The sequence below is a fragment of the Hyaena hyaena genome, unplaced genomic scaffold, assembly GCF_003009895.1.
Source record: "Hyaena hyaena isolate Hyena2069 unplaced genomic scaffold, ASM300989v1 scaffold_316, whole genome shotgun sequence".
NCBI lineage: Eukaryota > Metazoa > Chordata > Mammalia > Carnivora > Hyaenidae > Hyaena > Hyaena hyaena.
In genome coordinates this window covers 683,971-711,009 of record NW_024080946.1, presented here as the reverse complement: position 1 = coordinate 711,009, position 27,039 = coordinate 683,971, and the positions used below count along the sequence as shown (strand labels likewise).

The 27,039-nt window shown below is 52.4% G+C and overlaps 1 protein-coding gene and 2 long non-coding RNA genes across 5 annotated transcripts in view; 1 reads left to right on the top strand and 2 right to left on the bottom strand.

Moving 5' to 3' along the window:
- Positions 1–9,232: 9,232 nt before the first annotated feature.
- LOC120242718 lies at positions 9,233–18,416 on the bottom strand. The gene is made up of 3 exons (XR_005531149.1): positions 18,171–18,416; positions 15,743–15,828; positions 9,233–10,042 (listed from the first exon to the last, which is right to left on the bottom strand). It is a non-coding gene; the product is annotated as an uncharacterized LOC120242718 (long non-coding RNA).
- LOC120242716 (monoglyceride lipase-like) overlaps positions 17,095–27,039 on the top strand; it is a 76,191-nt gene continuing 66,246 nt past the window's right edge. Inside the window, exons 1-3 of one of the 3 annotated variants that reach the window (XM_039248633.1) lie at positions 17,118–17,480; positions 18,152–18,237; positions 18,726–18,870. In XM_039248633.1, the coding sequence (XP_039104564.1) occupies positions 18,225–18,237; positions 18,726–18,870 (158 nt within the window). In that variant the 5' untranslated portion in view covers positions 17,118–17,480; positions 18,152–18,224. Of the gene's footprint in view, positions 17,481–18,151; positions 18,238–18,725; positions 18,871–27,039 lie in introns of those variants that run through there. The other 2 variants (XM_039248634.1, XR_005531147.1) reach the window with 2 other exon arrangements.
- LOC120242720 lies at positions 19,362–24,039 on the bottom strand. The gene is made up of 3 exons (XR_005531150.1): positions 23,620–24,039; positions 22,071–22,278; positions 19,362–19,548 (listed from the first exon to the last, which is right to left on the bottom strand). It is a non-coding gene; the product is annotated as an uncharacterized LOC120242720 (long non-coding RNA).

Here is a 27,039-nt window from a genome sequence, read left to right as displayed (position 1 = left end):
GCCAGGGGCCCCAGTTGGCACATTCTGGGCAATTACTGAAGCCAATGTGCCCCAACATTACTCCCCAACTCCTCACCCAGGCCATTCAGAGCTAAAGAGGAAAACCACACCTTCTATGCCAATTTCATCTTCATCGATTGTCATACACATGATCGCAGATATTTTTGAGCATTACATTATGTGCTGGGTACTAAGGTTTCATGTGCACCCATTCACTTATTCTCACAAAAGTCCCTGAGGTGTGTGTATCAACCTCAACTCATTTTTTAAAAATATTTTTATTTATTTCTAGGAGAGAGAGAGAGACAGCGTGAGCAGGGGAGGGTCAGAGAGAGAGGGAGTCACAGACTGAAACAGGCTCCAGGCTCTGAGCTGGCAGTCAGCACAGAGCCCGACACGGGGCTCGAACCCACGAACTGCGAGATCATGACCCAAAGTCGGACGCTTAACCGACTAGGCCACCCAGGCGCCCCAACCTCAACTCATTTTAAGGGAGACAAGGCCCAGGGTATCACTCTCCTTGATTAGGGTAACGGATTATCTGTCTGGATTTGGATTAAATTTAGGCAGGGCATTCAGCAGGAGTCAACAGCCAGAAAGGGTGACCCATGGCATTCTAATTCCCAAACCACCCCCAGCGGGAAGAGGACAGTCTGCTTTATCTGTGGGACCCTGTGTCAGGCACTAGGGCTGTCCACATTCTGTCTCTCTCCTTCCACATGGACAGATTGCACTTCCCACCCATCTCAAGTTACACAGCAGTGGGGCACCCGGGTGGCTCAGTCAGTTAAGCATCCGACTTTGGGTCAGAGTATGTGTGAGTTCAAGCCCCGCATCAGGCTCTGTGCTGACGGCGCGGAGCCTGGAGTCTGCTTCGGATTCTGTGTCTCCCCCTCTCTGCCCCTGCCCCTCTCACACTCTGTCTCTCAAAAACTAATAGACACTAAAAACATTTTTTTTTTTTTGGAAGCTACACATCATGAGATGACCTGCTTGGGTCAATAAATGCAAGTCAAGTGACATGCGTCATATCCAGATGGAAGCCGTAAGAGCTTTTGTCAGCTTCACCAAGTTCTCAGTTTCCCAGTGCCAGAGAATTAGCAACACTTCGGCCTGCGTCACGAAGATGACATGGAGGAGGGCCCTTAGGGCACCCACAAAAGACCAGTAACACTACCAAGTAATAACCCTTTGTTGCATTAGGTCACTGAAATCCTGGAGCTGTTTGTTACTGCAGCACAATCCGGCCTATGCTGACTGATACACCCCAGTTTTCAGTAGAGCTGGATTGTGGCAGTCTCAAAAATAAATAAATAAAATTTAAAAAAAAAAGGGAATGAATGAATTGCAAGGAATAGGGACAAGGTCTTACATCCCCCCTGGGCCGGAGGTAAAGGCAGCAGCCATGTGTCAAGCTTGTCCCCCCACATATACACGTGTAACCGGGCTGGGCTGAAAGTCAGGCTCGGACTTTTATTTTCTAGGGGCGGAGCTCATGCAGACCCTGACATCTTTGCTCCAAGTCTTCCCCTGCAGCCCAGTATGGGGGGGCAGTGCAGAGGAGGGCAGTACTGGGGCCTCTCAGGGAGGGCGAAGAACGAGAGGCTACAGAAACGGGGACATGAGGTACAAGGAGAGCCCGGAAGGCAGCAACAAGAGAGGGAATTAGAAGATGAGAAGTGGGGCAGCAGAAACGGGAGGCGAGGAGCCAGTGGAGACGGGGGCAGAGATGGGAACACAAGACAGACACACACCGAATGGGAAGCCGAGACGACAGGAAGGGAAATGGGGGTTGGGAAGAGAAAGGGACCAGGAGACAGAGCTGAGGAGACGAGGAGGAGCAGGTAGAAATAGGGACACGGGGAAGGGCAGGTGCAGCCACACTCCCAGAGGACTAGACCCAGGAGAGCTACAGGGAATCTCAGGGCAGAGCCTTGCAGGGAGCCCAGGGCGGGAGCAGGGGGCAGTGGGGAGAGCCTACTCTTTGCTGGTGCTGGAGCCCTGGCCGGTGCTGGAGGTCGGGACAGGGCTAGAGCCCTGGCCTCTGCTAGACCCCAGGTTAAGCGTCCGACTTTCGCTTAGGTCATGATCTCGCGGTGCGTGGGTTCGAGCCCCGCGTCTGGCTCTGTGCTGACTGCCAGCTCAGAGCCTGGAGCCTGTTTCAGTCTGTGACTCCCTCTCTCTCTGACCCTCCCCTGCTCACGCTGTCTCTCTCTCTGTCTCCTAGAAATAAATAAACATTTAAAATAAAAAATAAATAAATAAATAAATTAAGAGCTCTGGTGTCTATGGTCTAACTCCACAGAGAAGCTTGTTGCTATTTTTGTTGGGATTGTTTAAACCTTATACATTAAGTTAACGAAAACTGGCATCTTCATGATGTTGTCATTCTAAGAACAAGGAATGTCCTTCCACTTACATTTTCCCCCGTCTTTCAAAGGCGATGTGAGTTTCGCATATTTCTTTTTAAGTGTATCCTAAATATTTTACCTTCTTTATTGTTATTGGAAAGAAGATTTTCTCTTCCTTAATATCCTCTGATTGTTTTATGTATATAAATAGAGATATATATGTATATGTATTTAAAGGCTATTGATTTCTATGTGCTACTTTTATTTCCTGCTATCTTATGGATTTTCTTTTTTTAACATCAGTAGTTTGCAACCTGCAAAGCTCCTGAGAGCCACCTAAGGACTATTTTGGGGGGCGCCTGGGGGGTTCAGCCGGCTGAGCGTCTGACCTCAGCTCAGGTCATGATCTCATGGGTTTGTGGGTTCGAGCGCCACATCCAGCTCTGTGCTGACAGCTCAGAGCCTGGAACCTGCTTCAGATTCTGTGTCTCCCTCTCTCTCTGCCCCTCCCCATCTCGTACTCTGTCTCTGTCTCTCTCTGTGTCTCTCTCTCTGTCTCTCTCTGTCTCTGTCTCTGTCTCTCTCTCTCAAAAAATGAATAAACATTAAAACATGTAAATATCTAAGGAATACTTTCCAATAGAAATGCTGAGACTCCCTCCCCCACTCAAGGTTGCGGAGGACGCCAGGGCCAGAAGTGAGTTTTCCTGGCGCTCTGCTTCTCTGTTCCAAATCCATTGATTAAGACCCAGAATGTGAGCCGCTCAGATCACGAGTCATAGCGGGGCTGGGCCAAGCGCCACCCTGTGTCTGTGAGACCAAGGGAAGGGCCGGGGACCAGAGGAAGCAGGGCATGAACTCTCAAAGTGCAGAGACACACGTCCGAGGAAGACCGAGCAGCCTCGGGAAGCAGACCTCAGGGTAAGCAGAGCCAAGGAGGCGGCCCTCCGTGTCCTGGGGAGAAGCGAGAACTTCAGAGTGAACCCCAAAGGGGAATAGGACAGTGACTGTAGACGCTTGTCGTTATCTGTTTATAGATTTGCATGTTTAGCTTTGGACTTCAGATGCCCAGGCCTGAGCCCATCACCCCTTCGCTTCACGCTACTGTATCACAGTCGGTTCTTTCTTTTCTGTCTACTTTTCTTCTTTCTTCTTTACTTATTATTTTATTGTTTGCTGTTTAGTTATTACTTTTCAGTATTTTTTCCATTGACCAGTTTCTGTATCTCCCAGTTCTCCAAAACAAACATAGCCCTTCTTTTCTGTTTATAGTTCATGTTTTTAAAATATGTTTTCTGTGGAGTGGCTATGATTTTAAACACATATCTGTGGAAGTCTGTTCTAGATTTGATTGTTTTCCACTTTGTTCACCAAGTGCTGTCTGTAAGATCCATCCTGTTACCGTGGGTGTGTGTGACCTTTGCTTGGAATTCCGTGTGACTTCCTGGGGTGTGTCCAGGGCCCCAGTGGTGGCCATTCCACATACCTGGACAGTCTTTCCCAAAGGACTGTGCTCCCCCCGCAGACCTGTGAGAGCACTGGAACGCCAGAGGCTGGCGGGGGGGGGGGGGGCATGCACTTGCCGAGAGTGGCTGTTGGCTCCCAGCGGCCAGGCAGCCCCATCCCGCTCCTGCCCACACCCCGTGGCCCAGCTTTTACCTGATGCCAGGCGAACGCGGTGCTCATGTCAGCAAATCGTGCAATTCCCGGATGCTGATGACTCGGAGCACCTCCTCAACGTGCTCGTGAGCTTTTGGAGATTCTGTTTCTAGAAATCCCCTGCAAGAGTTGCAAGAGTTCCGTGTGACTTTTATAACTGAATCCCTAACTGGTCTCGGCAAATGTTTTCACCTTTTCTTTATTTTCCCCTACTTGCCCTTGGAGTCGCTTGTTGGAAGAAAATCCTTAATTTTGACGTAATCGAATCATTTTACATTGTGTGCTTTTAACACTTAATTGAAGACATTCTCTCCTTCTCCTGGGTCACAAAGAGATTCTCCTCCATTTTCTTCTATTCGTGTTTAAAGTCTGTGTCACTTTTGGGTCTATGGTCTATGTGATGGTAGGTAGAGAGCCAACGTTATTATTACAAAATCTCTGCTATCTCTGGCTCTTATACTTTTGTGGAAAGAAACTGGTGGTTCAACTACATTCATATCTGGGTTGAAAATATTGTAATTAATTATATACACATCTCTAACTTTAAGTCACTCATTCTGTCCTGCTGGGTCTTCTTAATCCCTTTGTTTTAATAGTGTGAAGCCCTTTTCGGTGTTGAGAGGTGGAACTTGGGGCCGGGTAGACTGAGGTTGCCAGATTGGGTAAATAAAAGCACAGGATGCTCAGTTGCGTCTGAATTTAGAATAAACAATAATAACGTTATAGTGTCGCTAGGTCCCAAATATTGCATGAGAAGGACTAATCCCGAAAATCAAGTCACTGAACTGAAATTTGGACGGAACTGGCTTTCTGCATCTTACCCGCTGACTCTATGATAAATTCAACCCACAGGGATGTGTCCTGACTGAGTCCTCCTGCCCCCCCGGCCCCCCTCCCCCGTCAGTGGCCCCGCTCATCACGAGGACACTTGTGGCACACTAGTCCTGGCTGGGGTGGCTCGGTTCCCGACCCGAGTCCTTCCAAATACCCTTCCGTTAAACGAGTATCTCAGGATTTCACCCAAGGGTTTGAGTAGACTAACACTTCTCAAAAGTTCACGTGCTTATGGACCACCTGTGAATCTTGTGAAAATGCAGCCTGTGGTTTGCGGGTCTGGGGAAGGGCCTGGGATCCGCGGGACAGGTTGATGCCGCCAGCCTATGGGCGCTACTCTGGTAGTAAGGCTCCTGTGCACGTCCCCAGGGGGCCTGGCTGCTAAACCCTTGGGACTTCGGGAGCCAGAGCAAAGCCTCCCTGGGCCTACTCGAGACCCTTTGGTGCAGGCCAAAGCCTGGGCAGCACAGGAGCCCGTGCCGGAGGGAGGCTGGGCCGCTCGCCTGGAGCCTTCCCAGCCTTCCCACACCCTCCTCTGGCTGTTGAAGACGAACGTTGCCATCACACGATTCCTCGTACGAGCCATCGGTCTGTCCTCTGTGCTCCGCGCGCACACGCGCTCACCTCCCTGGCTGTGAGTGCAGCTTTCTCGTCCCTCTGGCGCATCAGGCTGCGAGTCCCCCGGGGGGGAGCATGGCCGCCTCGGCTCCATACACCCCAGCATCCAGCGCGACGTCTGGCATGTCGCGGCCGCTTGCGGAGTCCGAGGTAAATGAAGGAAAGAAAGAATAAGCGAAAACTGACTTCGACCGTCAAGGCTGCCCCTAAAACCATGTTTTGATTCACGTTTAAGGGCTCCCTGTTGTTTTGCTGTGGCTATTGGTGGACTTCCCCGCGGGAGGAGGGAGTCCGGGAGGTTTCCCCTCTCCATTTTCTGCTTCCTGTTTCCCAGCCGTCAGCTACCTCACACCACCCCCCCACCCCTCTCCTGGGGACTTAAGTAGGCCAACTTCTCCACGCGACAGAATTCCTGTTCCCCAGTCTTCCAGCCGCTGGGCTTCCGCTAGGCTGATCTGAAGAGACTCCTTAGTTGTCAGTCTCTTCAGCTCTTTTCCTTCTCCACAGACACCTCGGCAGCCCACCCTGCCCTTCCCACCCCCCTGTCGCCCGCCGTCCTTCCACCGGCCAGTTCCTCACGGCTCCGAAAGGCTAAGTCAACAGGTCAAGGTGTATCTGTCAAGGTGCTTTGGTGGCAAGCAACAGAAATCAAATATGGCGGGCGCAAGGCCAAGGGGACTTCGCTGGAGGTCTGCTGGGTTGCCCATAGAATGAGTGAGCTCCTCCTGGGCCTCCCGTCCCCCTGCTCAGGAGGTAGTCGGGGGCAGCGCGGTGGCTCCCGGGGGCCTTGGTTGGCGAGAGTGAGTGGGGGCACCTCGATTGACATTTGCCCCAAGGATTCACACTAGTGGTGGAGGGTTCCTTTAAAGGAACTACAGCTGTTGTGAGAAAGTAGTAAGCATTGCCTGGTGGGCAACACACAAACAAAGGGGCGGGAAGTCTGACCCAGGTCTGTGGTGGGGTGCGGGTGAGAGACCCCAGCGTGTTCCTGGGTTCCAACTGCCTTTCGTAGTGGGAACACTAAGAACCCGTTAGGAATGAAAGGAGATGATGGAAATAGTTCCTGGAGATGCCAGAGGTGGGGCCGGGTACTCTTTCTAATTCAGATTTGGCCACCAACTTGCTGTACAACCTTGGGCAAGTCACCTTACCTTTCTGGTCTCAGGTGCTTTACCTAGAAAATGATGGTTCCAGATTCTATAACGTCCTGGACATCTTCCAGCTGTAAAATCCTACCCCAGGCTGGCCAGTTTTGCTTGATGCACACTTAAATGTACATTTAATATCGTATACAGTAACGTGACTTCAGAAGAGAGACTTCTCAGGTATGTGGTATTTACAAGGCAACTTGGAGGGCAGAGTTGAGGCTATATTCTACTACTACCTCTAGTACTACTACAGCTCATACATTCAGCATTTACTATATGCCAAGCATTGTTCTTTTTTTTAAATGTTTATTTTGAAACAATACCAGTGGGGGAGGAGCAGAGCCAGAGAGAGAATCCCAAGTGGGCTCTGAGCAGAGCCCAACATGGGGCTCTACCCCACAAACTGAGATCATGACCCGAGCAGAAATCAGGAGTCTGTGCTTAACTGCTTAACTGCCTGAGCCACCCAGGCGCCTCCTCCCTGCACTATTCCAAGTACTTGACTGTGTTAATTTATTTCCTCTTCACAACAATTCTGTGAAGCAGGTTCTGTTGTAACCTCCATTTTACTGATAAAGAAATGGAAGCCGCAGGGAGGCTAAGTAACTTGCCCAAGGTCACACAGCTTGTGAGTCTCCGAGCCAAGTCAGACCCCAGGGTCTGAGCCTTTAATAGGCACAACGCGTGGCCTCTTTGACCAAAACCAGCCAATTAAAAACAGTCCAGGAAAAAAAAAATGCTATTGTTTAGAAAAACCATGCAGTGCACTCCTTTCCTCCCCAACCTTGCCTAGATGATCTGGAAATATCTATACATATGTAACAGTCTCTGCAGTTTCTCAACCCATTCCTGGACTTTCCCTGCCTAATCATAACCACTACCTCATTTGCCTTCAAAGACTAAAACCTAGATGCGACTCAATCAGTCGCATCCATTTCGAAAGAAGTCAGAATTTTTTTTTTTTTTTGCAAAGAGCAAAGTAGAAAAATACACACGTGTGGCCTGCCACTGTTACGTACTAGCAGGGGTCCATTTTATTTGCGCTCATAATGACCCCAAAGGACTATTTTTCAGCATGTATAACTTTTAACTGCTCCATTAACCAGATTAGTCAGTGCGGGAATTTCTCCTCTACTGCTGAGTGCAGATCTCGTTATAGCGATTGCGCCCAATTACTAATTGCTGGCTTTCTGGACTTGCCAAGTGCATTTAAAGAAGGTGGTGGGTGGGTGGGAGCCAGTATTTTCATCTTAGTAGATTTGATTGTGCTTAATGGACTTTCCCAGTAGGGCTGGTGCGGGTGCTTCAATACATAGCAAAAATAGCCATCCACAGACTGTTTCTGAGAGCTGGGAAAGACCCCTGGAGACCTTCTGGGCCAATTCTGTCCTCACCCACAGAAAGCCGAGGCGGAAGTGCAGTGGCAGACTGGGGGGAGGAGCTGGAGCCAGGTTAGAGACGCAGCAGGAGGCGGGGAGGCGCCGGGCCCACACCCGCTCCTCCCAGCATTTCACCTGAGTCCCCAGTCTCACCGGCCGCCACCGACATTCTGACCTGCAATATCTGCGTCCCATGTGCTCTGTAGTTTACTTAGTATCTTTCTTTAAATCAACCCATGTTTTAAACTCCATTTATTTTTATTTTTTTATGTTTCGTTTTTTGGGGGGAGACAGAGTGTGAGTGGAGGAACGGAAGAGGGAGAGAGAGGAAGAGAGAGAACCCCAAGCAGGCTCTGAGCTGTCAGCACAGAACCCAGCGCGGGGCTCAAACCCACAAACCGTGAGATCATGCCCTGAGCCGAAATCAAGAGTCGGACGCTTAACCGACTGAGCCACCCGGACTCCCCAAACTCCATTTACTTTTAAAAGATTTCTTTAAGTAGAAAATGAACACTTCCCACACATTTAAGGTAACCCTACAGCTAAAACGAATAGTAAGAAAGCCCACTGGTTTAAAAAGGAAGATGCACAAACACTGGAATATTCCGGACGCATGAAAACCTAATGAAGACTTTGCTTGCTGCTCATCACCGGAAAGACGAGAGCGAAGAGGGACTCTCCCACCACAGAGCTGGGTTATTTCAGACCCCGGCTCCTGAACACCAGCATGCCTTTTTGCCATCAGCCTGGGTCCACGCGCCAGCCTGCGGGTCAGGCCCGAACACAGGGCACGGGCGGAGCAGGTCCAGGGCCTGGTTCTGCCGCTCGGGCAGTTTCCTGAGCTGCAAAACTCCCGGTCAGAGCCCCGGGGGGGCCGCTGTGACGTGGGTGGCAGCGTTGGCAAAGGCACCTATTCATTTTCCTCCCTATTTTGAGTCCACTTGGTGCCACCTCAGTGGGAACCACTTGGAAAGGATTAAAAACTCCCTGTTTTGTTTTGCCTGCATGATTCTTTTTTCTTTTTTAACTTCAGTTTTAATGTTTATTTTTGAGAGAGACAGAGCGTGAGCGGGGGAGGGGCTGAGAGGGAGGGAGACACAGAATTGGAAGCAGCTCCAGGCTCTGAGCTGTCAGCACAGAGCCTGACGCGGGGCTCGAACCCATGAACCTCGAGATCATGACCTGAGCTGAAATCAAGAGTCAGATGCTTAAATGACTGAGCCACCCAGGCACCCTTTCCTAACCATGGGCATCAGTGGCGCTAAATCTCTACGGGAAGAATTTATGAAGAGGGAGCTTAAAATTCCGTGGGAAAAAGAGGGAAAGGAGCCAAGGCAGATATGATGGGGGGGGGGGATTTTTACAACCATTTCAATCACACGGAGCCGCAGAATGAACACACCGTGGCCCAGCAACATTAAGAATATTTATGACCTCTCTGTCTCACCGTCAGGTTCATGACTTGTCCTGAACCCAGGTTCAGACTGTCCGGTCTCGGTAGGCATTGCCTATAGTACAAAGTGTTTCTTTTTTTCCCTTCTCTTTGTTCTGGAAAAACCCGGTCGTCCTCCTGAGGAGGGGAAAACCCGCTTCTTCTCTCCGAACGTCTCCTGTACTGTCACACAGAACATTTCCCTTCTGACACCCCTGGTCACCAGACGTGTGGGGTTTTCCCCGCGCGACACAATTCTGTGACACCAGCCGGCGTCCTGAATCCAGCTCCGTCCTGACGCTGTCCTCGTGGAGGCAGCACAAACCTGCACAAAGTCAAGTGCAGAAGGCCGTTCGCGGGGGCCACTGAGGCAACAGAGGTCCCCGCTCCCCTGGGGAGGTGCTTCTCAAGCCCCGTGCTTCACAGCCGCACTCAGTTTGGTCCCGCCCCTTCAAAGAGCCCAGCACGATGGAGTCGCCAGAAATGCAGCAGCTACTCCCTCTGACGCCTTCTTTTCTGGTGTCTAATTCTCTCCCTCGCAGGTATTTCTGGCATGTTCCACTCTCCTCGGGCCTCAGAGCATTTCCAGGAAGCCACGCAAGGACCTCCAGAGGTGTTTGCCTGGGGACAGAAACGAGGGCGCAGGGGTGGGGAAGTGACTCATAACTTTTCAAACGTGCAAATATTCCCTTAGCTTAGTAACGGCGACACTGCGTTGTGCCCGGCCTCTCCTGGGCCAGGCAGCTAACCTGCTCTCTCCCAGCCGGGCGCGTGAGCGAGGCAGGGTTCTTCGTGACCCCCCGCTCGCAGAAGCAGAAAGAACAGAAACCACGGGGCGCCTCGGCGGCTCCGTCGGTTAAGTGTCTGACCTCAACTCAGGTCATGATCTCAATTTTTTTCCACCCACTTCGTAGCTCAGTGCAGGCTGCTGCCTTCCTGGTGATGGTCACCAGCCGGAAGAGGGGTAGGGGATGGGTTACACAGGTGACGGGGATTAAGGGGTCCCGCGTGCCCCGGCTCATCCATGAACTAGATTCTTTCCGAGGCCGCAAATGAGCTCCTTGTTTATGGAATGCGTTCCAGCTGTCTTGTTTGACTCTAGACAGCATCAGGCTCTGCTGGTCCTTCTCATAACACTGGTGCCCCTCTGGGTCCTGGGTCCTGGGAAACACGCCTTTCAAGGAATCTTCTGTTTCTGTCACCTGGGCAAACTCTCCTCATCTGAGTCCTCGCCCTCCTCCTCCCCCTCCCCTTCCCCCCCGCGCCCTCCTCCCTCGCACAAGGATCTCCCTGGGTCCACTTCTCCCTCCAGCTCACAGTTCCTGGGCAATCGAATCCACTCCCGTGACATCAAGCCCCATTTACTTCCAAGCCCTGACTCTCCTCCTGTGTCCGCTACTGCGCATCAGGTTTTGACTTGCACATCCCAGAGGAGCCAAAAAGTCTAGAAAGGCACATCACACCCTGCCTGCCACCACCAACACCTACCCCCACTCTCGGGTTCTGACCCGATGACACCAACCAGACTCTCAAGGGCTAGCTTTTTCACAAAGCAAAAATTTAGGGGCGCCTGGGGGGCTCAGTCGGTTACACGTCCAGCTTCGGCTCAGGTCATGATCTCTCGGTTCGTGGGTTCGAGACCCGCGTCGGGCTCTGTGCTGACAGCTCAGAGCCTGGAGCTGCTTCAGATTCTGTGTCTCCCTCTCTCTGCCCCTCCTCCACTCATGCTCTCTCTCTCTCAAAAAAAAACATGTAAAATTTTTTTTAAAAATTACTTTTATTTGAGAGAGAGCAGAGGAGGTGGGCAGAGGGGGGAGGGAGAGAGAGAGAGAGAGAGAGAGAGAGAGAATCTTAATAGGCTACACACTCAGCACAAGCCCAACACAGGGCTCAAGAGTCTGAAGCTCAACCAACTGAGCCACCCGGGCCTCCAGACTGTTTTCCACTGTGACTGACCCAGTTTGAATTCCCACCAATAATGCACGAAAGTTCCTTTTTCTCCGCATCCTTGCCAGCACTTGCCGTTTTTTTGTGCTTTTGATTTTAGCCACTCTGACAGGTATGTGGAGATATCTCATTGTCATTAGTATCACATCATCTGCAAAGAGTGAAAGTTTTACTTCTTTGCCAATTTGGATGCCTTTTATTCCTTTTTCTTGTCTGACTGCTGTGGCGAGGACTTCCAGCACGATGCTGAATAAAAGTGGTGACTGTAGGCATCCCCGTCTTCTTCCTGACCTTAGAGGGAAAGCTCTCAGTGTTTCATAACTGAGTCGTATGTTCGTTGTGGGGTTTTCATATATGTACGGCCCATTACGTTGAGGTATGTTCCCTCTAAACTGCTGACAAAACAAAGGCTTTTATCATGAATGTATGTTGTGCTTTGTCAAATGCTTTTTCTACATTGACTAAAGTCATCATATGGTTTGTAGCCTTCCTCATACTAATGTGCTGTATCACGTTGATTGAATCGTGAATATTGAACCATGCTTACATCCCAGGAATAAATCCCCACTTAATTGTGGTGAGTTATTTTTTTTAATGCATTATTTGATTCAGTTTGCTAATATTTTGTCGAGCAGGAGTTATACATCTATGTCCATCAGAGATATTGACCTATAGTTCTCTTTTTTGTGATGTCTTCATCTAGTTGCAAGGTAATGCTGGCCTCATAGAATGAATTTCATGTTGACAGGCCTTTTGCCTTTTAGAGGAAATCCAGGGATCAGCACTATTGTGTGAAGTGTCCTGGTTTTTAAAAGTTGGCCATGAATTCAAACATTTTGAAAGCATAGCATTGGCCAAGCTCAAACTCCCACACAGGACACCAAGTCACGCCTTCACCTGCCTGCTCTGCGGAGGTGAGTGTGCTCTATCCCGCAGATGCAGAGATCATTTCTGAGCCTCCCACATCTCTGGCCTGACCTTTCTCTTCAGTTCTGGACCCACAAATCCAGCCTCCCCTACAGGCCCCTCACAGTCAACACGTCCAACACCAACGGTCCCTCGTGACCACACCCCTCTGCTCTTCAAGAGAAGCTGGGAATCTGGATTTGCATGTGAAACTCCCAATTTAAAAAATTCACACGAAAAATCTTGGTCAGATAAAAAAGTACCTTTCCTTAGACCACGCCCTTCTACTCTTGATTTAGTGCAAGCTGGTTGCCCACCAGACACCGTGCTGAGCACTGCCTAGACACGATCTGAACTAACCGTGGCCACGGCCCAGAGTACATATTCACGTCACCCTGAGTCGCCAGAAGTTACACAGCTAGTCCATGGAGCGTGTTTCAGAGTTCACGTGTTTCAGAGTTCACGTGTTTTCGCTCACCTTCATTTGCCTCTAAAGTTGTACAAAGTCTTACATCTTTCATCATTCACTCTGCTTACCAGCTCCACTCCCAACCTCTACTTCTGTCCATCCAGGAGTGATCTGTCATTGAAATATACAGCCGCCCACATTCCTGTGGTTGCACAAAGCTGTAGGAGTTAATTTGCACATACCAACATTTCTTTCTTTTTTTTTTTTTTAATGTTTATTTATTTCTAGGAGACAGAGAGAGAGACAGCGCGAGCAGGGGAGGGTCAGAGAGAGAGGGAGTCACAGACTGAAACAGGCTCCAGGCTCTGAGCTGGCAGTCAGCACAGAGCCCGACGCGGGGCTCGAACCCACGAACCATGAGATCATGACCTAAGCGAAAGTCGGACGGTTAACCGACTAAGCCACCCAGGCGCCCCGCACATACCAACATTTCTAATAAGAGAAACTCCTGGCTTTCCTATCGCCTCCCAGTTTGCTCCTACTGCCTTCCTCCCCACAGGTGTTTCCAGCGTGTTCCATTCAGCTCAAACCTCAGAGCATCTCTGCAAGGCCACACAAGACACTAGTGGGAGCAGAAACACACTGATTGTGCTTGAATCTCTGCCCTGCCTTTTCATCCCAGGCCGTAGGGGCAGATCCTGCCAACTGGACTTTTCTGGGACATGGCTGTTTCTAGAGTGGTCTGGTCTGGAGAGGCTGGGTTCTGAGTCTCTCTGGGCACGTGCACTGGTAGGAATTGCTGACATATGTAGCAGATACTGGACGTCTGCGTCTGCAGTGGTACAGGGGGTGTGTTCTTCCCTATTCCTCCTGCTGAGTCCAACTGAAAACCCTGTACGTCATCTATAAACCGAACTGAAAGAGACTCTGAAAGGGGAGAGAAAAGGCAGACCGACTAGAGACCTCAGGAGCCAAGGGATGACATGGTGGCGAGTTCCCGAGTTTTTGTTTTGCCTCACATACTCCAGTTTTGGAGCTAGAGAAGCCAGCAACCCGGAAATGCCAAAGGCACAGACCAAATGATACTTAACCAAAGCCCACTCTTTCCAGCCTAAAGGCAAGGAGAGAGAAAGCTGAACAAGCCAGTAAAGTTTCAGACATTGGCCTTTCTACACTAGTCAAACAACACAGAAGAAAAAGGTAGCCCACGCCCACACCCACCAAGGCTTAGCTGTTTAGTCCCACACGGAGCAATGAGGCCACACGGCCACCTGCCCGTCCCCTGGCCCGCAGCAGTGCCAGAAAGGACCAGCTAAGACAGGAGCTTTAAAGAAGATCCAGAGTCTCACAACATAATATAAGATCATCATCACATATCTCCCCAAGAACCAGAGAGATCTGAAATTGAATGATAAAGGACAATCGATAGATGCCACCTGAAAGAACAGAGATTTTAAAGCAGCTGTGATGAAAGTGCTCCAAGGAGCAATTGCAAACATGGCTGAAACTAATGAAAAATGGCGAGTCTCCGCCTAGGAAGAGAAGATCTAATCTTCATTAGAATTTCCAAATGGCAGTTGTAGAACTGAAAAGTTCAATACTGGAGTAAAAAAGCTCAGAGGATGGGTTCAGAGGCAGGATGGAGGAGAAAGAAGAAAGATGCAGTGAACTGGAAGACAGGGCACTGGAAATTACAAAGTCTGGACGACAGAGGGAAACTAGACGGGAAGACAAATGAAGAGAGACTCAGAGACCTATAGGACTATAATGAAAGATCTAATACATTATCTGAGTCCCAAAGGGAGGGAAGGAGAAAAGTGGTGGGGAGGAAAAGGCTAAAATAGATAAATGTATATATATATTGACAACACTAGGTGCTGACAAGGACTCTGAGAACCCAGACCTCTCACACATCCCCGATGGGAATGTGAAATGGTACCGCCGCTCTGTAATACTTTTGGGCAGGCTCTTAAACAACATGTAATTTTCTCACAGCCCAGCAATTGCCCTCCTGGGCATTTATCCCAGAGAAATGAGGACTTGTGTTCACACAAAAAAACTCTACAGGAGCGCCAAAAGCATCTTTATTTGTGACAGCCCTAAGCTGGTAATGACCCAGAAGTCCCTCAATGAACTGTGTGGTATGTCCACACCATAGGATGCTACCCACACCACCCGGAGATCGCTGAGGGCAAAGGTGAATCCTCAAAGGTCACATATTGTGTGACTCACTTTATAGAACATTCTCGAATGGGAAAGTTTCAGAAATGGAGACATAATTAGTGCTTGGCAGGGGTTATGAAGGGAATGGGGGTGGGAAGGAAGTAGACGTGTTACAAAATGGCAACACAAGGGATCTTTGTGGCAATGGAATGTTCTGCATCTAGACTGCATCAGTGTCGATATCCTGGTTGTGATATCATCCTACTTTTTCATAAGACGTTACCATCGGGGGAAACTGGGTAAAGGGTACACAGCATTTCTCTGGACTATTTGTTAACAACTACATCCAGATCTACCTGTATCTCAAAATAAAGAGTTTAATTAAGGGGCGCCTTGGTGGCTCAGCCGGTTAAGCATCCGACTTCGGCACAGATCATGATCTCATAGTTGGTGAGTTCGAGCCCCGTGTTGGGCTCTGTGCTGACAGCTCGGAGCCTGGAGCTGCTTTGGATTCTGTGTCCCTCCCCTGCTCACGTTCTGTCTCTCTCTCATAAATAAATAAATATTTTTTTAAAGTTTAATGAAAAACATAGCCAGATACAGAACAGCAGAGTCTCAGAGTCTTAACTCATGGTTTCCCAACCTTCTGACCACATACCACGCTCTCCTTTATGTTGGTGACCAAGGACACAGAGCTTCCAATTCTCTACCACCATTTCTACAGAGGCTCTGCTGACAACTTCAGCAAACTCTGTCCTCAAACCTTTAACACTGTCTATTTAAAATTTTGGAATGCTGGAGCTGGAAAACACTGAAAACACAGCTGTGTACAAGGTGAGCTTTGCCCCCCCCCCCATCCATCAGATCCCCAGCTGCCCCCCCCTCCAATAACTTACATCCAAGTGAATCCGGTGTATTTAGCATGGCCAGCTTGAGGGCTCCGCCAGCTCCCTGCCGCAGGATCGCTCCCTCGAGGCTTGTCCTGCGTGGAGATTGTAAAGCTGCCCTTACGAGATGCATGTAGCTCCTCTGTCCCAGGCCTGGTGACCTGCCTGAGGTCAGAGAGCTGGCTGAGCCACTTGGTGGCACTTACAACCCATAGCTTCTCAAAGGCTATTGTTTCATTTCTTTCTTTTTTTTTTTATGTTTTTTATTTATTTCTAGGAGAGAGAGAGAGAGACAGCGTGAGCAGGGGAGGGTCAGAGAGAGAGGGAGTCACAGACTGAAACAGGCTCCAGGCTCTGAGCTGGCAGTCAGCACAGAGCCCGACGCGGGGCTCGAACCCACGAACCGCGAGATCATGACCTAAGTGAAAGTTGGACGCTCAACCGACTAAGCCACCCAGGCGCCCCATATTGTTTCATTTCTTAAGTCAGATCACAGGCTCTAAGTGGCCTGGGCCCCTGCACGCATACAGTGTGACAATGAGACACCAGTTTCTGGAGTGAGTACAGCAGTTCTTTTCAACATTTGCTATGGTGTAGAGTTATTTATGAAGGAAGGAAAGGCGCAGAGGCCAGCTGAGGTCAGTGCGAGCTGGGGACAGGGGTCACGCTCCTGTGGCGGCCCCGGCTGCAGGTGAGGAGGTTAAGGCTCACAGGACAAACGGAGGAGCTGGAGCCGGTGGCCTGGATCCTAAACCCAGCTGGGTTCCTGCACCGCCACAGCCTGTGCTGCTAGTTGTCCTGGGTCCCGTTCAGACCTCCCCGGGGCCTGTGCGGATGCCCCAGAGACCTCATGCGGGGCGGCCTCCCGGATGGTGGGGACGGGTGCTGGGACGAGGCTACACTCGTCTGCCTTTACCCTACCTCCTGGGGACTCGTGCACCCCCACCCCAGCTTTTTATGCGTGTGTCTGACCATGTGGGAGTGTGTCTGTCCAGGAGAGTTGGCCCACATGTGCGTGTCTCCTTGAGGTCTACGTGTGGCTCTGTGTGCGTGGCTCTGTGTTTCTGGGTGTGTCTGGGTCTCTGTGGATGTCACCGGCCTGTCTTTGTGGACTGAGCATCTCGGTGGGTGTGTGTGGTATGTTGTGTGCGTGTCTGCGTGTGTACCTGCGGGGAAGTCTGGGTGCAAGTCTGCCTGCACGGTGCATGCAGTGCCTACATGCATCTGCACGCGTCCCTCTGTCTGTGCTGTGCTATCTGCGCGTGGGTCCGTGCACGCGTGCATACTGGGTGGAGCCCGTGTCCCTACGTGGGTCTGTGTGCGCGAGGTGTCTTGCCCGTGGGTGTGGCGAGCCCTCCGGCGCTGACACTCGGGAGAGCGCGGCTGGGTTCCAGGCCTCGTGACGGTCCCTGGGCGGCCACCCCGGGGCGCGGCCTCCCCCGAGGCAGGGAGGGGAGGAGCGCGTGGCCGTGGCCGGGTCCGCGGGCTGCGCCCCCGCTCCTCCCCGCGGCCCGGGCACACGTGGGCCCCGGGCGCCGCCTCCCCGCACCGCCCGCCCCCGGTCCCGCGCGTCCCCACCCACCTGGGGCCGCCCCCGCCGCCTAGCGGGCCCGGGGATAAAGTGGCAGCGCAGACGCCGCGCCCTGTCGCCGCGGAGCCGGTGGCGCGCAGCTCGGCCCGGCGCTGGCCCGGCGCAGACGAGGACCCGCGGCGCTCGGGGAACGCGACAGCGGCGCTCGTGGCCCCGGTAACTGCCTCCCGGCCCCCGCCCCAGCCTGCACGTGCAGTCCCCGCCGCGGGGAGCAGCCTCGGGGGTCCCCGCCATGCTCGGCGTGGGCTCCCGCGCCCCTGGCGCGCGCGCGCGTGTGCACGGCGGTGCGCGCGCGTCTGGGTGCGCGCGCCCTCCCGGCTCGCTCGCACCAGCCCCCGAACCAACTTGTCCCCGGTCCCCGCCGTCCCCGCAAACACGCCCGGCGCCGTCTCCGGTTTCCCCCGCGGCGTCCCCGGTGACAGCTGCGGGGCTCCGTGGCCCGCGCAGCCGGAGACAGGCAGGAAGCAAAGTTTGTCGGGAGCCTCGGGGACCCGCGTTTGTGCGTGTGCGAGGCGCCTTGGCTGTGCGCGGGGCGAGTTTCCCAGGCTCCGGGCAGGGGCGCCGCGCTCGCCAGCCCCTCTCCCCGCCGACCCCCTCCGTGGATTTGTGCGGGGAAAGTGATGACCTGAACTAGCACCCGGGCGTCGCGCGCGCCTGCTCCCCGCCCCTGGGGGAGGAGGGGGCCCCGGGAGCTCTCAGCGCGAGCTGGCAGCGGGCTCGGGGCTCAGCACCCCAAAGCCCGGAAGGCAGGCTGGCTCCGGGGAGCCGGGCGGGGGCTGGGGGGCCGGGGCTGGGGGCCGGCTCGAATGCGCCCTGTGACCGCCCAGATGAGGGAGCAGCCCTTACTTGCCCGGCTCTGAGTCTCCATGCTGTCGTGGTTGGGAAGGCAAAAGCCAGGACATGATGGAAACAGGTTTGTCGCGCAGGCTTTGGAATTTCAGCCGGGAGGCATTAATTGGAGTATCATCCACCTTATTATGGCGCCCCTTTGAAACTTCCTTGGGGGTTTTAAGACAGACAGGTCTCCTCGCAGCTGCGTCTTTATACCCACGGAGCTGACGATAATTTCCACTTGATTACAGCTAAAATAGTCTTTAAGATGAAGTTTCCTGAAATGATTTAAAATAAACACAGATGGGAAGGGGGGGAAAGAGCTGTAATGAGGCACTTAAAAAATGAAGTGAGCATTTTCTTAAGAACAAATGGGGTTTTTCAGTCTGGGGATTTTAAACATCGTTGAAATGGAGGGTCTTTTTAAACTGCCCTGAGAATCCCACTGGCACCGAACGAGGGAGGCTCGTTTCCCCCTCCCTGTGCGGTTTCTTTCTTTCTTTTTTTCTTTTTTTTTTTTTTTTTTTTGCCATATTTCTGACTTCGGAAAATGTCTCCTTTTCTTTCAAGGGCTTGAAGATCCTTTCAGGATGCCGGAGGAAAGTTCTCCCAGGCAGACCCCGCAGAGCATTCCCTACCAGGACCTGCCCCACCTGGTCAATGCCGACGGACAGTACCTCTTCTGCCGGTACTGGAAGCCTGCGGGCACACCCAAGTAAGTCCCCCCCCCCCCAGCCCCGTGCTGCCCCAGATGCTCACGGCCACATTCGCTCCGGCCTCTGCCCTCTCGGGGTAACGTCTCCTTCGGGACCACTTTCTCCATGACCTACTTCACGTGTGTGTTAACATCAGGCACAGCAGCGTCCGCAAAGCTGAGATTTAGACTTTATCATTTTGTGTGATTTTTTTTTTTTTTTTTTTTAATTAAGAAGCAGGAGTTCTTTTTTTAAGATACCCACCAGGATACGGGCTCTAGCGTATGCCGGTTTTCGGACACTCTTGCAGATGGTTTCAGCAAGGAAGGCAGAAAGGAGCCCCCTGAGCAAAAGTTCAAGTACCATGAAGGCGACAACTCAGAAAGCCACCTAGGCAGACAAGAAAATTAAAAGTGTATATATAGCAACCTTTGTTCTCTCTTCCTGGTTGATTACGAGCTTCNGGCACAGCAGCGTCCGCAAAGCTGAGATTTAGACTTTATCATTTTGTGTGTTTTTTTTTTTTTTTTTTTTTAATTAAGAAGCAGGAGTTCTGTTTTCATGATACCCACCAGGATACGGGCTCTAGCGTATGGCGGTTTTCGAAAATTCTACATGACTGTATTTTTCGGACTGGGCTGGCTTTCCTCTCGTGGAGGCATTCCTTTGCAGTCAGAGGCGACAACTCAGAAAGCCACCTAGGCAGACAAGAAAATTAAAAGTGTATATATAGCAACCTTTGTTCTCTCTTCCTGGTTGATTACGAGCTTCAGAGGTGCCTTCCGTGTGTAACTCGGGGGAAAGGGGTCTGGGTGTTTCCTTCTGATTTCTTGCCAGCTCAGTTCCTGTGTACATTTTCCATCAAGGATTTGTCTGGCTTTTAGAAAAGGCGTTGGGACGATCCACCACGAGACAGCTGGTCGCCTGCTGCTCCCTCCTCTTGTACAAAACTGGGAAAACCCTGCTTGTTTATGTGATTTGGGGAAAGGGATTATTTGTGGTAACCATTTGGCCTGGTGACGAGCAAGTGTCTCTCTTCCAAGGATATTTCACCTGTCCCCCAGGCCTCCCGTCTCCTGGGGACACGGTGTGATATGGATTGTAGCTCTCTTTACGTCTCTGCAGTCACCCAACCCTGGCACGGCTATAGAAGGTCTCCGATTTTTCAACCAGGTGTCTATAACCCCAGTAGCTGCTCATTGAAAACACAGAGGTCGGGACTTTTAAAGACCGGTTTAAAAATCATAGCTTCGGGGCAGCTGTACCAACTGCCTATCCTAACGGGCTGTTAATAGTTCCTACCCCTCCTGGCAATATGTTTCTTCAAGTACCTTCCAGAAGAGAGTGTGTACGTCTGCATATGTGTCAGATGGAGAGAGTGGGGAAGAGAGGGAAGGAGGGAGGAAGGAGGAGGTGAGGAGAGAGAGAAAAGGAGAGGGAAGGAGAGAGAGAGAGAGTTGTCAAGCATTATCATTAATCATCCATTCTGGCTTCTTCTCCACTCTGACTTCTCTGCCTGCACAATGGTGTATTCTTGGTTTAACTTCTAATAACTGTGTGGTCTGTGGGGCATTATTCGATCAATATACAAAAAGGGGACGAAGAATTGAAAGTAGGCATTTTTATTGCCCAAGCCCCAGACTTTGGGGGCTTTCCTCGGGGGAGTGGGAGGCTGTCCTAGTTGGAGGCAGTGAGATAAAGAGGGCCTTCGGTCTCCAAAGGAGGCAGCGCAGGGTGGGGCGGGGGTAGGTAATGGCCGGACTGGCTGCCCTTCCTTGGCGGTCGGTGGTTTTCACAATCTCCCCGCTCGTGTTGCCTTGTGGGGAGGTCTCTCGTGCCATTGCCTTTGCCCCACTTAGATGGGGCAAGTCCCGGGGGTTTGCAGCGAGCTGGCTCTGGGGGCTCGGCGTTCGTGTCGTGGTGGCTGCCCGTGGCCGTGAGAAGGCGGCAGGCGGTCGAGGTGGGTGGTCGAGCCCTGGGATCTGGAAGAGGCCACCCGCCTACCTACTCTGTCTCTACCCCCGACCCCTGCAGATGATGCAGACCAATAAACCCTTTTGGGGTTGGGACCAAGGTCGGGGGTGATCTTTAAACCATTTCACAACCAGCCCCGACCAATCAGAAACTTCCGGAGGCCTCCTGGAGCAGAAGTTAACCCTGTGGCTGCATCTCTGTATCTCACAGAGGGTGAGGGGTTCCTGGAGGAGGGGTTGTGGCAGCCAGAGCGGGGGGCACAGGGGGTCTCGGGGCAGAGGCTTGTGCCAACTGGAATGGAAGCGCGTCCGTGTCTGCATAACGGAGCCGAGCCGCCTGGGCAGCCACCGGCCACCGTGCAGGCCCGCCTTCTTGCGTTCTCTGCGACATGTCTGCTGTTGACTTTCGACACCGTTGCCTATTGCTTTTGGGAAGGGAGAGGGGGCCTCGGGTCACCCCTGACTTCAGTCTGTCCCTTCCAGGGAGTGTCCTCAAGTCCCTTTCCCAGTTCAGCTCAGGGCCTTCTCTACGCCACCGTCTGTGGGGAAAACCCAGGCAGATGTGACCCATCTCTCTGTTTTCCACTCTGCTCCGTCGAAAAACGAGTCTCCCTCACAGAGGACCTGGCGACCTCAGAAGCCACCCTGGGTGGCGTCTCACGTAGCGGGCTCTGTGCACACCTCTGTCAGCTGCAGAGCTTCGGTCGGGTTTTTGTGTTTTTTTTTTTGGTCGACGAGTTGCTTTCAGGTCCTTAGGCCTGAGGCTCTGCCTCAGAGCGTCTGGAACTTTCTGCTCTCAGAGGACCTGCTGGGCCCCCGGACCAGCTCTACAGGCGGTTCAGAGCAACTCTGGGTCACAGGTGTCAGCCACAGCAGGGAAACCGGCAGAACCTGCTTCTCGAATCAAATTATGTCCTCGTAAAGGCCAGCCTCTCAACCTGAACCCTGAGAAAGAAGAAAGCATTTCTAGGGATTGTCGTTACGATGTGTGTGTCCAAACATGTCGCTGTTTCTACAACAGCAGGCCAGAGACTCTGTCTCTCATCGCTCAGCACCAGAGAGTTTTCAGCCCACAGTTGACAACGTCAAGGGGAACTTGTGCTCGTGCAGTGGTGTTTGTTACAGTGATAACAAACGTTTGACTTAAGAGATCGCAGAACTATCTTACATTCACTGCGTATCGAGCATGTTCTGGGGCCTGGATTAGACCCTCTACACCCATGATCTCATTTTAACTTCACATCTACCTGTGAGGCCAGTGTTCCCATGACTACTTCCATTGTCACACCTCGGGGAACAGGCCCACGGGCCCCAGGCGGTGTAGCTGGATTCAGTTCCCAAGTCAGTTGCTTTTCTTAACACGCCACGGTGAGAGACAGACTTTCATCTCCAAGTAGTGGGCGTCTCCCTGATAAATTCTGATTATCTTTCGCTAGGGTTGAAAATCACTTCATCCTACGGTAAAGAGTAATAGAATATTGAATTCTCCCTAATCATTTGCTCCTCATCACTAAAAGTGGGAGATAGGCGAAAGGTACGCGTCCATCCTGAAACCAGAAACGTTGTGATGCCCCCTGGGGGTGTGGCTGCTTTATCCTGATTTAGTATCTTGGACTTTTAAAATACTGGCCCTTCCGCAGATTTCCAGCGCTGGTGACTGGTCCGGGGGGGTGGTGGGGGGTGGGAACTGAGTTGCCTTGCGAGCTCTGGTGCCCTGGGGTGGGCGCCCACACCCGCGCTGGAAATCTGCGGAAGGGCCAGTGGTGAAGGGCCTGGAGGATCGCTGCAATTCGCAAGTGACTCTTTCTTGAAAGTTTCATTCAGCGTTCTGTTCCAGATCCCCCTGCGTTTTCCAAGACATTCCAGAACAGAAGGCCTGGAGTCCCTTCTATAGACCTTGCTGGCTCTGTGCTCTTTCCCTTTCTTGCCTCCGACTTCTGTTTCAGTAACTTGGCTTTTCCCTCCAGCGGCCGGGCGGCCACACCCTGGTGTGGATGCCCCGCCTCTCCCCTCCTGGTTCCCGCAGTCTACACTGCCTCCACGGCAGTCTGCAGTTGGTATGGTTTTCAGGACTCCGCTGGTAACTTGGGGTCGGGCGGGAGTGGGAACGTCTCCGAGTTCTAAGCCTCCGCCGTTGTCAGGGGTCTAGAATCAATAAGCCAAAGTCCCAGCTCCAGCGACTGCTCTCCTTATTCCTTATTCCCCAAAGTGGGGGCTCAGCTGACACCCCTGCCTCTGCCCTGGGTCACACTGACCCCTTTCTCTTCGAAGCCTTCACAACCCTTGGCTGCATCTTTGGGCAGTGACGCTTTAGGACACTTCCTCCTACCTATGCAAATGTACCTGGTGACTCCCCGAAGCTGGCCATGCCCTCGTAATGTCCTCGCGTCAGCCACCAGCCCTCTGGGTGTGGTCCCAGCGCTTCCAGAAGATAAGGGCTCCTCCCAGGCCACAGAGATGCAGCGTCTCCACCGTCTGGTTGGACAGAATTTTGACCCTCTACTGCCTTCTGGGGTTTTGTTCTCATAGGTCAGACTGGCTTTTCCTACGCTCCCCTCCCCCTTCGGTTTTCTAATCAGGTTGAAAGTCGGTAACTCAGTGCCTTGCCTTCCTCCACGCCCCCCCCCCCCCCCCCCCCCGTGGGATTGGTTCATTGGTTCAGTGCTCTGGGCAACATTCCAGGAGCTCTGCTTGCGTCTTTGGGTGTTTCTGAACGTCCCCTGCCGACTCCTGCGGCCCTCGTGACTTCTCTGAACCCCTGCCACCTGCGGGAAGAGGTGTTGCTGCCTCGCTTACCTTTGGTTGCTGCACCTTCAGAGTGGACAAATCACATCCCCTCTTTGTCCCCGAGAGGAGCCATTTGGAACGCCATTCTGTGGGTCTTCGTGGGTGTGAGGACAGTCAAGCCTCTCCCGGCCCGGCCCCTGGACGTTCCGCCTGGGTGTGAGGCTCTGGGTTAGCGCTGGGCTCTTCGGAGCCTCTGTAGCAAGACAGGCTCTGAGGGTCTACCTCCCCGTTCTCCGTGTTCAGCCACAGTCTCGCTCCCATTCAACCTGCCGGCTCAGTCAACAGTTAGTGCCATCTGCGCGTTCCAGGCGTGTGTCGGGCACCAGCGTGGGGATGGAGGGGTGGGGGGAGGTGAACGCGTGGACAGTTGTGACGTGATGTGGCGAGCTCGTAGAGACAGGGCCACTGCTAAGCCATGCAGAGCCTTTGTGCAGATTCCCAAAGGGAGTCCCTCCGTGTAGATGTAGCACCTCAGGTGTGTGGCTTGGGAAGCAGAACGTGGGCTGGATTTCAGCTCCTACTTCCCTTTTTCCCTGTGCCCTTGAACACCATTTCACGTGCAGGAAGGGGCTGCCGGGGAGGGGGCTGAGGCAGGAACGCAAGGGCTGCGCTAGGCGTTCAAGGGCTGTTGCTGGGACAGAAGGCACCGGTAGGAAGTGGGAGGAGCCTAAGCTCGAGAGGTAGAATAGGGCCGGGCCCTGCGGGTGGGGCCGGTGGGGGAGGCTGCAGGTTGAGCTACAGGCTCGAACTTGAACCTTCAAAGGCTGGGAGCCCAGTGGGTAGGTTTTGAGCCAGCAAGTGCTGTAATGAGACAGTCCGTGGCTGGAGATGTCCGCCACAGTCCAGGGGACAGGCGAAGAGGGCTGAGATCGTGCACAGTAGTGGCACCATGTGATTGCAGTGGAAAGATTGGAGATGCCTGCTCCCGGCGGGGCCGCCTACCCCGCGGGGCGCTTCACTGGAGCACCCCTGGAAGAAATCGGTGGGAGAAACGGAGCAGAGAGAGGGTGGCCAAGCAAGCCAAATTACCAGTGAGATATTAATGATGGGGACAAGCTCATGTTCATGAAGGTGCAGAAGGAATCCCGTCTTACATCGGGGCCCCACAACGGGGGTCGAAAACGAAGCGCCGTTGACTTCCTGTGTTGTGTTAGGAAACTTACTCCTAAGCCCCTGGAAAGTGGATGTTACTCTGCATTGGGGGCAATAATGCTATTCTTGATCCGATCAATCAGATTTTCAGTAGTAATTCAGTTTGGGGGTTTTTTGCCTATTTTAAAAATTTCCAAAAGTTTCTTTCTCTTGTATGAAGCTGTCGTTTCTCCCTCTGATGTCTCCGCCTTTGTTATATCAAAACAAACTGCCTCATTTTTAAATAGGGCATCTCTTCTGGGCGTGTTTTTTTTTTCTTTAAAGACTCTTCGAATAGCAAAGATCATTTGATGGCTAGAGGAAAGGCCGGGTGCTATTCTTGCAGTTGATTTTTCCAACAGCTTCGTCAAGGGATAATTTCTTCCAGTTGCTATAAGAATGTTCTGCAGATACAAATCTGGCTTTGTTTTGCAGTGGAGTCTAAGGGAAAAAATAGCAAAATGAGCTCCTTCCTGAATAGCACCGTTGTCCACCATCGTCTATTTACCAGCACCTTCTAGGTTTAGATGTTAATCCCAGATGCACTTTGTCCTTGAGTGCAAACCAAACCATGGGTGATTGTGTACATGGAGGAAATGGTCTTCTGTGGTGCGAATTTTTACAGCTGAAATTACAGACAACCCTTGTCCCATATTTTAGGGTCATCCAAGGTTCTCGTTGGTAGGAGGTTCCTTTCATTTCACACAGCCTTGTTCCTTTGGGGTGGGGGCGGGGATGCTGATGGTGGTCATGGCCTGGGGGTGGCATTGTTCTCTGTGTGGCAGAGACACACACAGCAGGGGGCTGTGCTAGCTAGGAGGTCACAAGAGCCTCGAGCTGTGTCACTCCATTTGCAGCTGCCCCCCCCCCCCCATTTCAGTTTCTCACCAGCTCGATCATGCCTCTCCCGCATGTGCTGACCATTCACTTCTTCCCTCGGCGCCCAGCAAACCCTCCTGCTTGCAGCGGTGAGAAACCATGCCTCACCTTCCTCAAAAAGGTGTAAAGGAGCTGTTTCTCCTGGGATCGCAGCTCCTTCAACATTCTGGAAGGAAAGGAAGGAGGGAGGGTGGGAGGGAGCAGGGGGGAGGGAAGAGGAGAAGCGGGAAGAACAGAAGGAAAGAAGGAAGGCTTGGAAAAATAGATCTTCAGCTGATATTAGGATTAAGGGGAATTAGACCTTCCTTTTCCTTGAACAGGTTTCCCAAACCAGAAATATTTACCAGCATCTCAGGGGCCGGATTAATAGAGATCAGGATGGAAATGGATCGCTTTGTGAAATCACACCTGTGCTGCCTTTAGGTCCCCTTACGTGGTTCCCTGCAGAGCGCAGGTGGCGGTAGAATGCCCCATCCCATGTCCCTGGGGCCTAGAAGAGCGGCCAGCCTTCAGCAGGAGCCTAATAAATGTGTGTTAATGAGTGGGTGAATCTGCTCCCAGAGAGGAAAGGGGCGTGAGCATGTCGCTGGCACGGAAACTTTCTTGGGGTGGAGGAAGTCAGACTTGAGCGCTAAAGCACTCTTAGAGTTCTCCAGCTCTCCCTAACCCTGGGGGCTTCCCCCCCAAGAGAGTTTTAGGGGGTTAGAGTCTGGGAACCTTTTGACATCACAGGTATGTTCAGTATATGCACTTTTCTGGAAAGGAAGATGGATCATAGGCTCCAAACAGAATCTCAAAATCGGGGTGGTCCCTGACCCCAAGGCTCAGTGCCAGCCTTATCGCTGTCGATGGGAAGCCTGAGGCCCCGAGGGTAGGCATGTACGCACCCGGGGGGCTGGCGTGGCCGGGGGGGCCGGCTCCCGACCACGCCTTCTCCTCCGCGCCGAGCCGTGTCTCAGGAGTTGGCCTCACGCTTTCTCCTTACGGGTTGAAACCACGAGGCAGCCCTTCGCGGTGGGGATTTCAACAGATGCCCAGTTTGGGGCTGGGCTTGGAGAGTTCTTAACGGGCCACCTCCCTCCTCACTGCCGGAAGCTGCTTGATGACATCTCCACTTGGGAGGGTTCTGTTTTCTGTGATTAGAAGGTGGTGCCCCAAGATGCTGAGTAGTGGACTTCAGAAAGGTGGCAAGAGACTCGCTTAGAGGACCCCTGGGATGGGGTGGGAGAAGGGGGTGTACTCTAGGAGGAAGAGAAGAACAGGCCGCCTCTAGGAGAATAAGGGAAGCATGTGGCAGAGGACTGTGGGGTCCCCGAAACTGAGGGGTGGGAGGGGGAAGGACAGAAGGAGGAAGAGCTGGAAGGAAGGGGGAAACTGCATCTTTGGTCTCAAGTAGCCTCTGGTTAGCCTGGTCTTGGC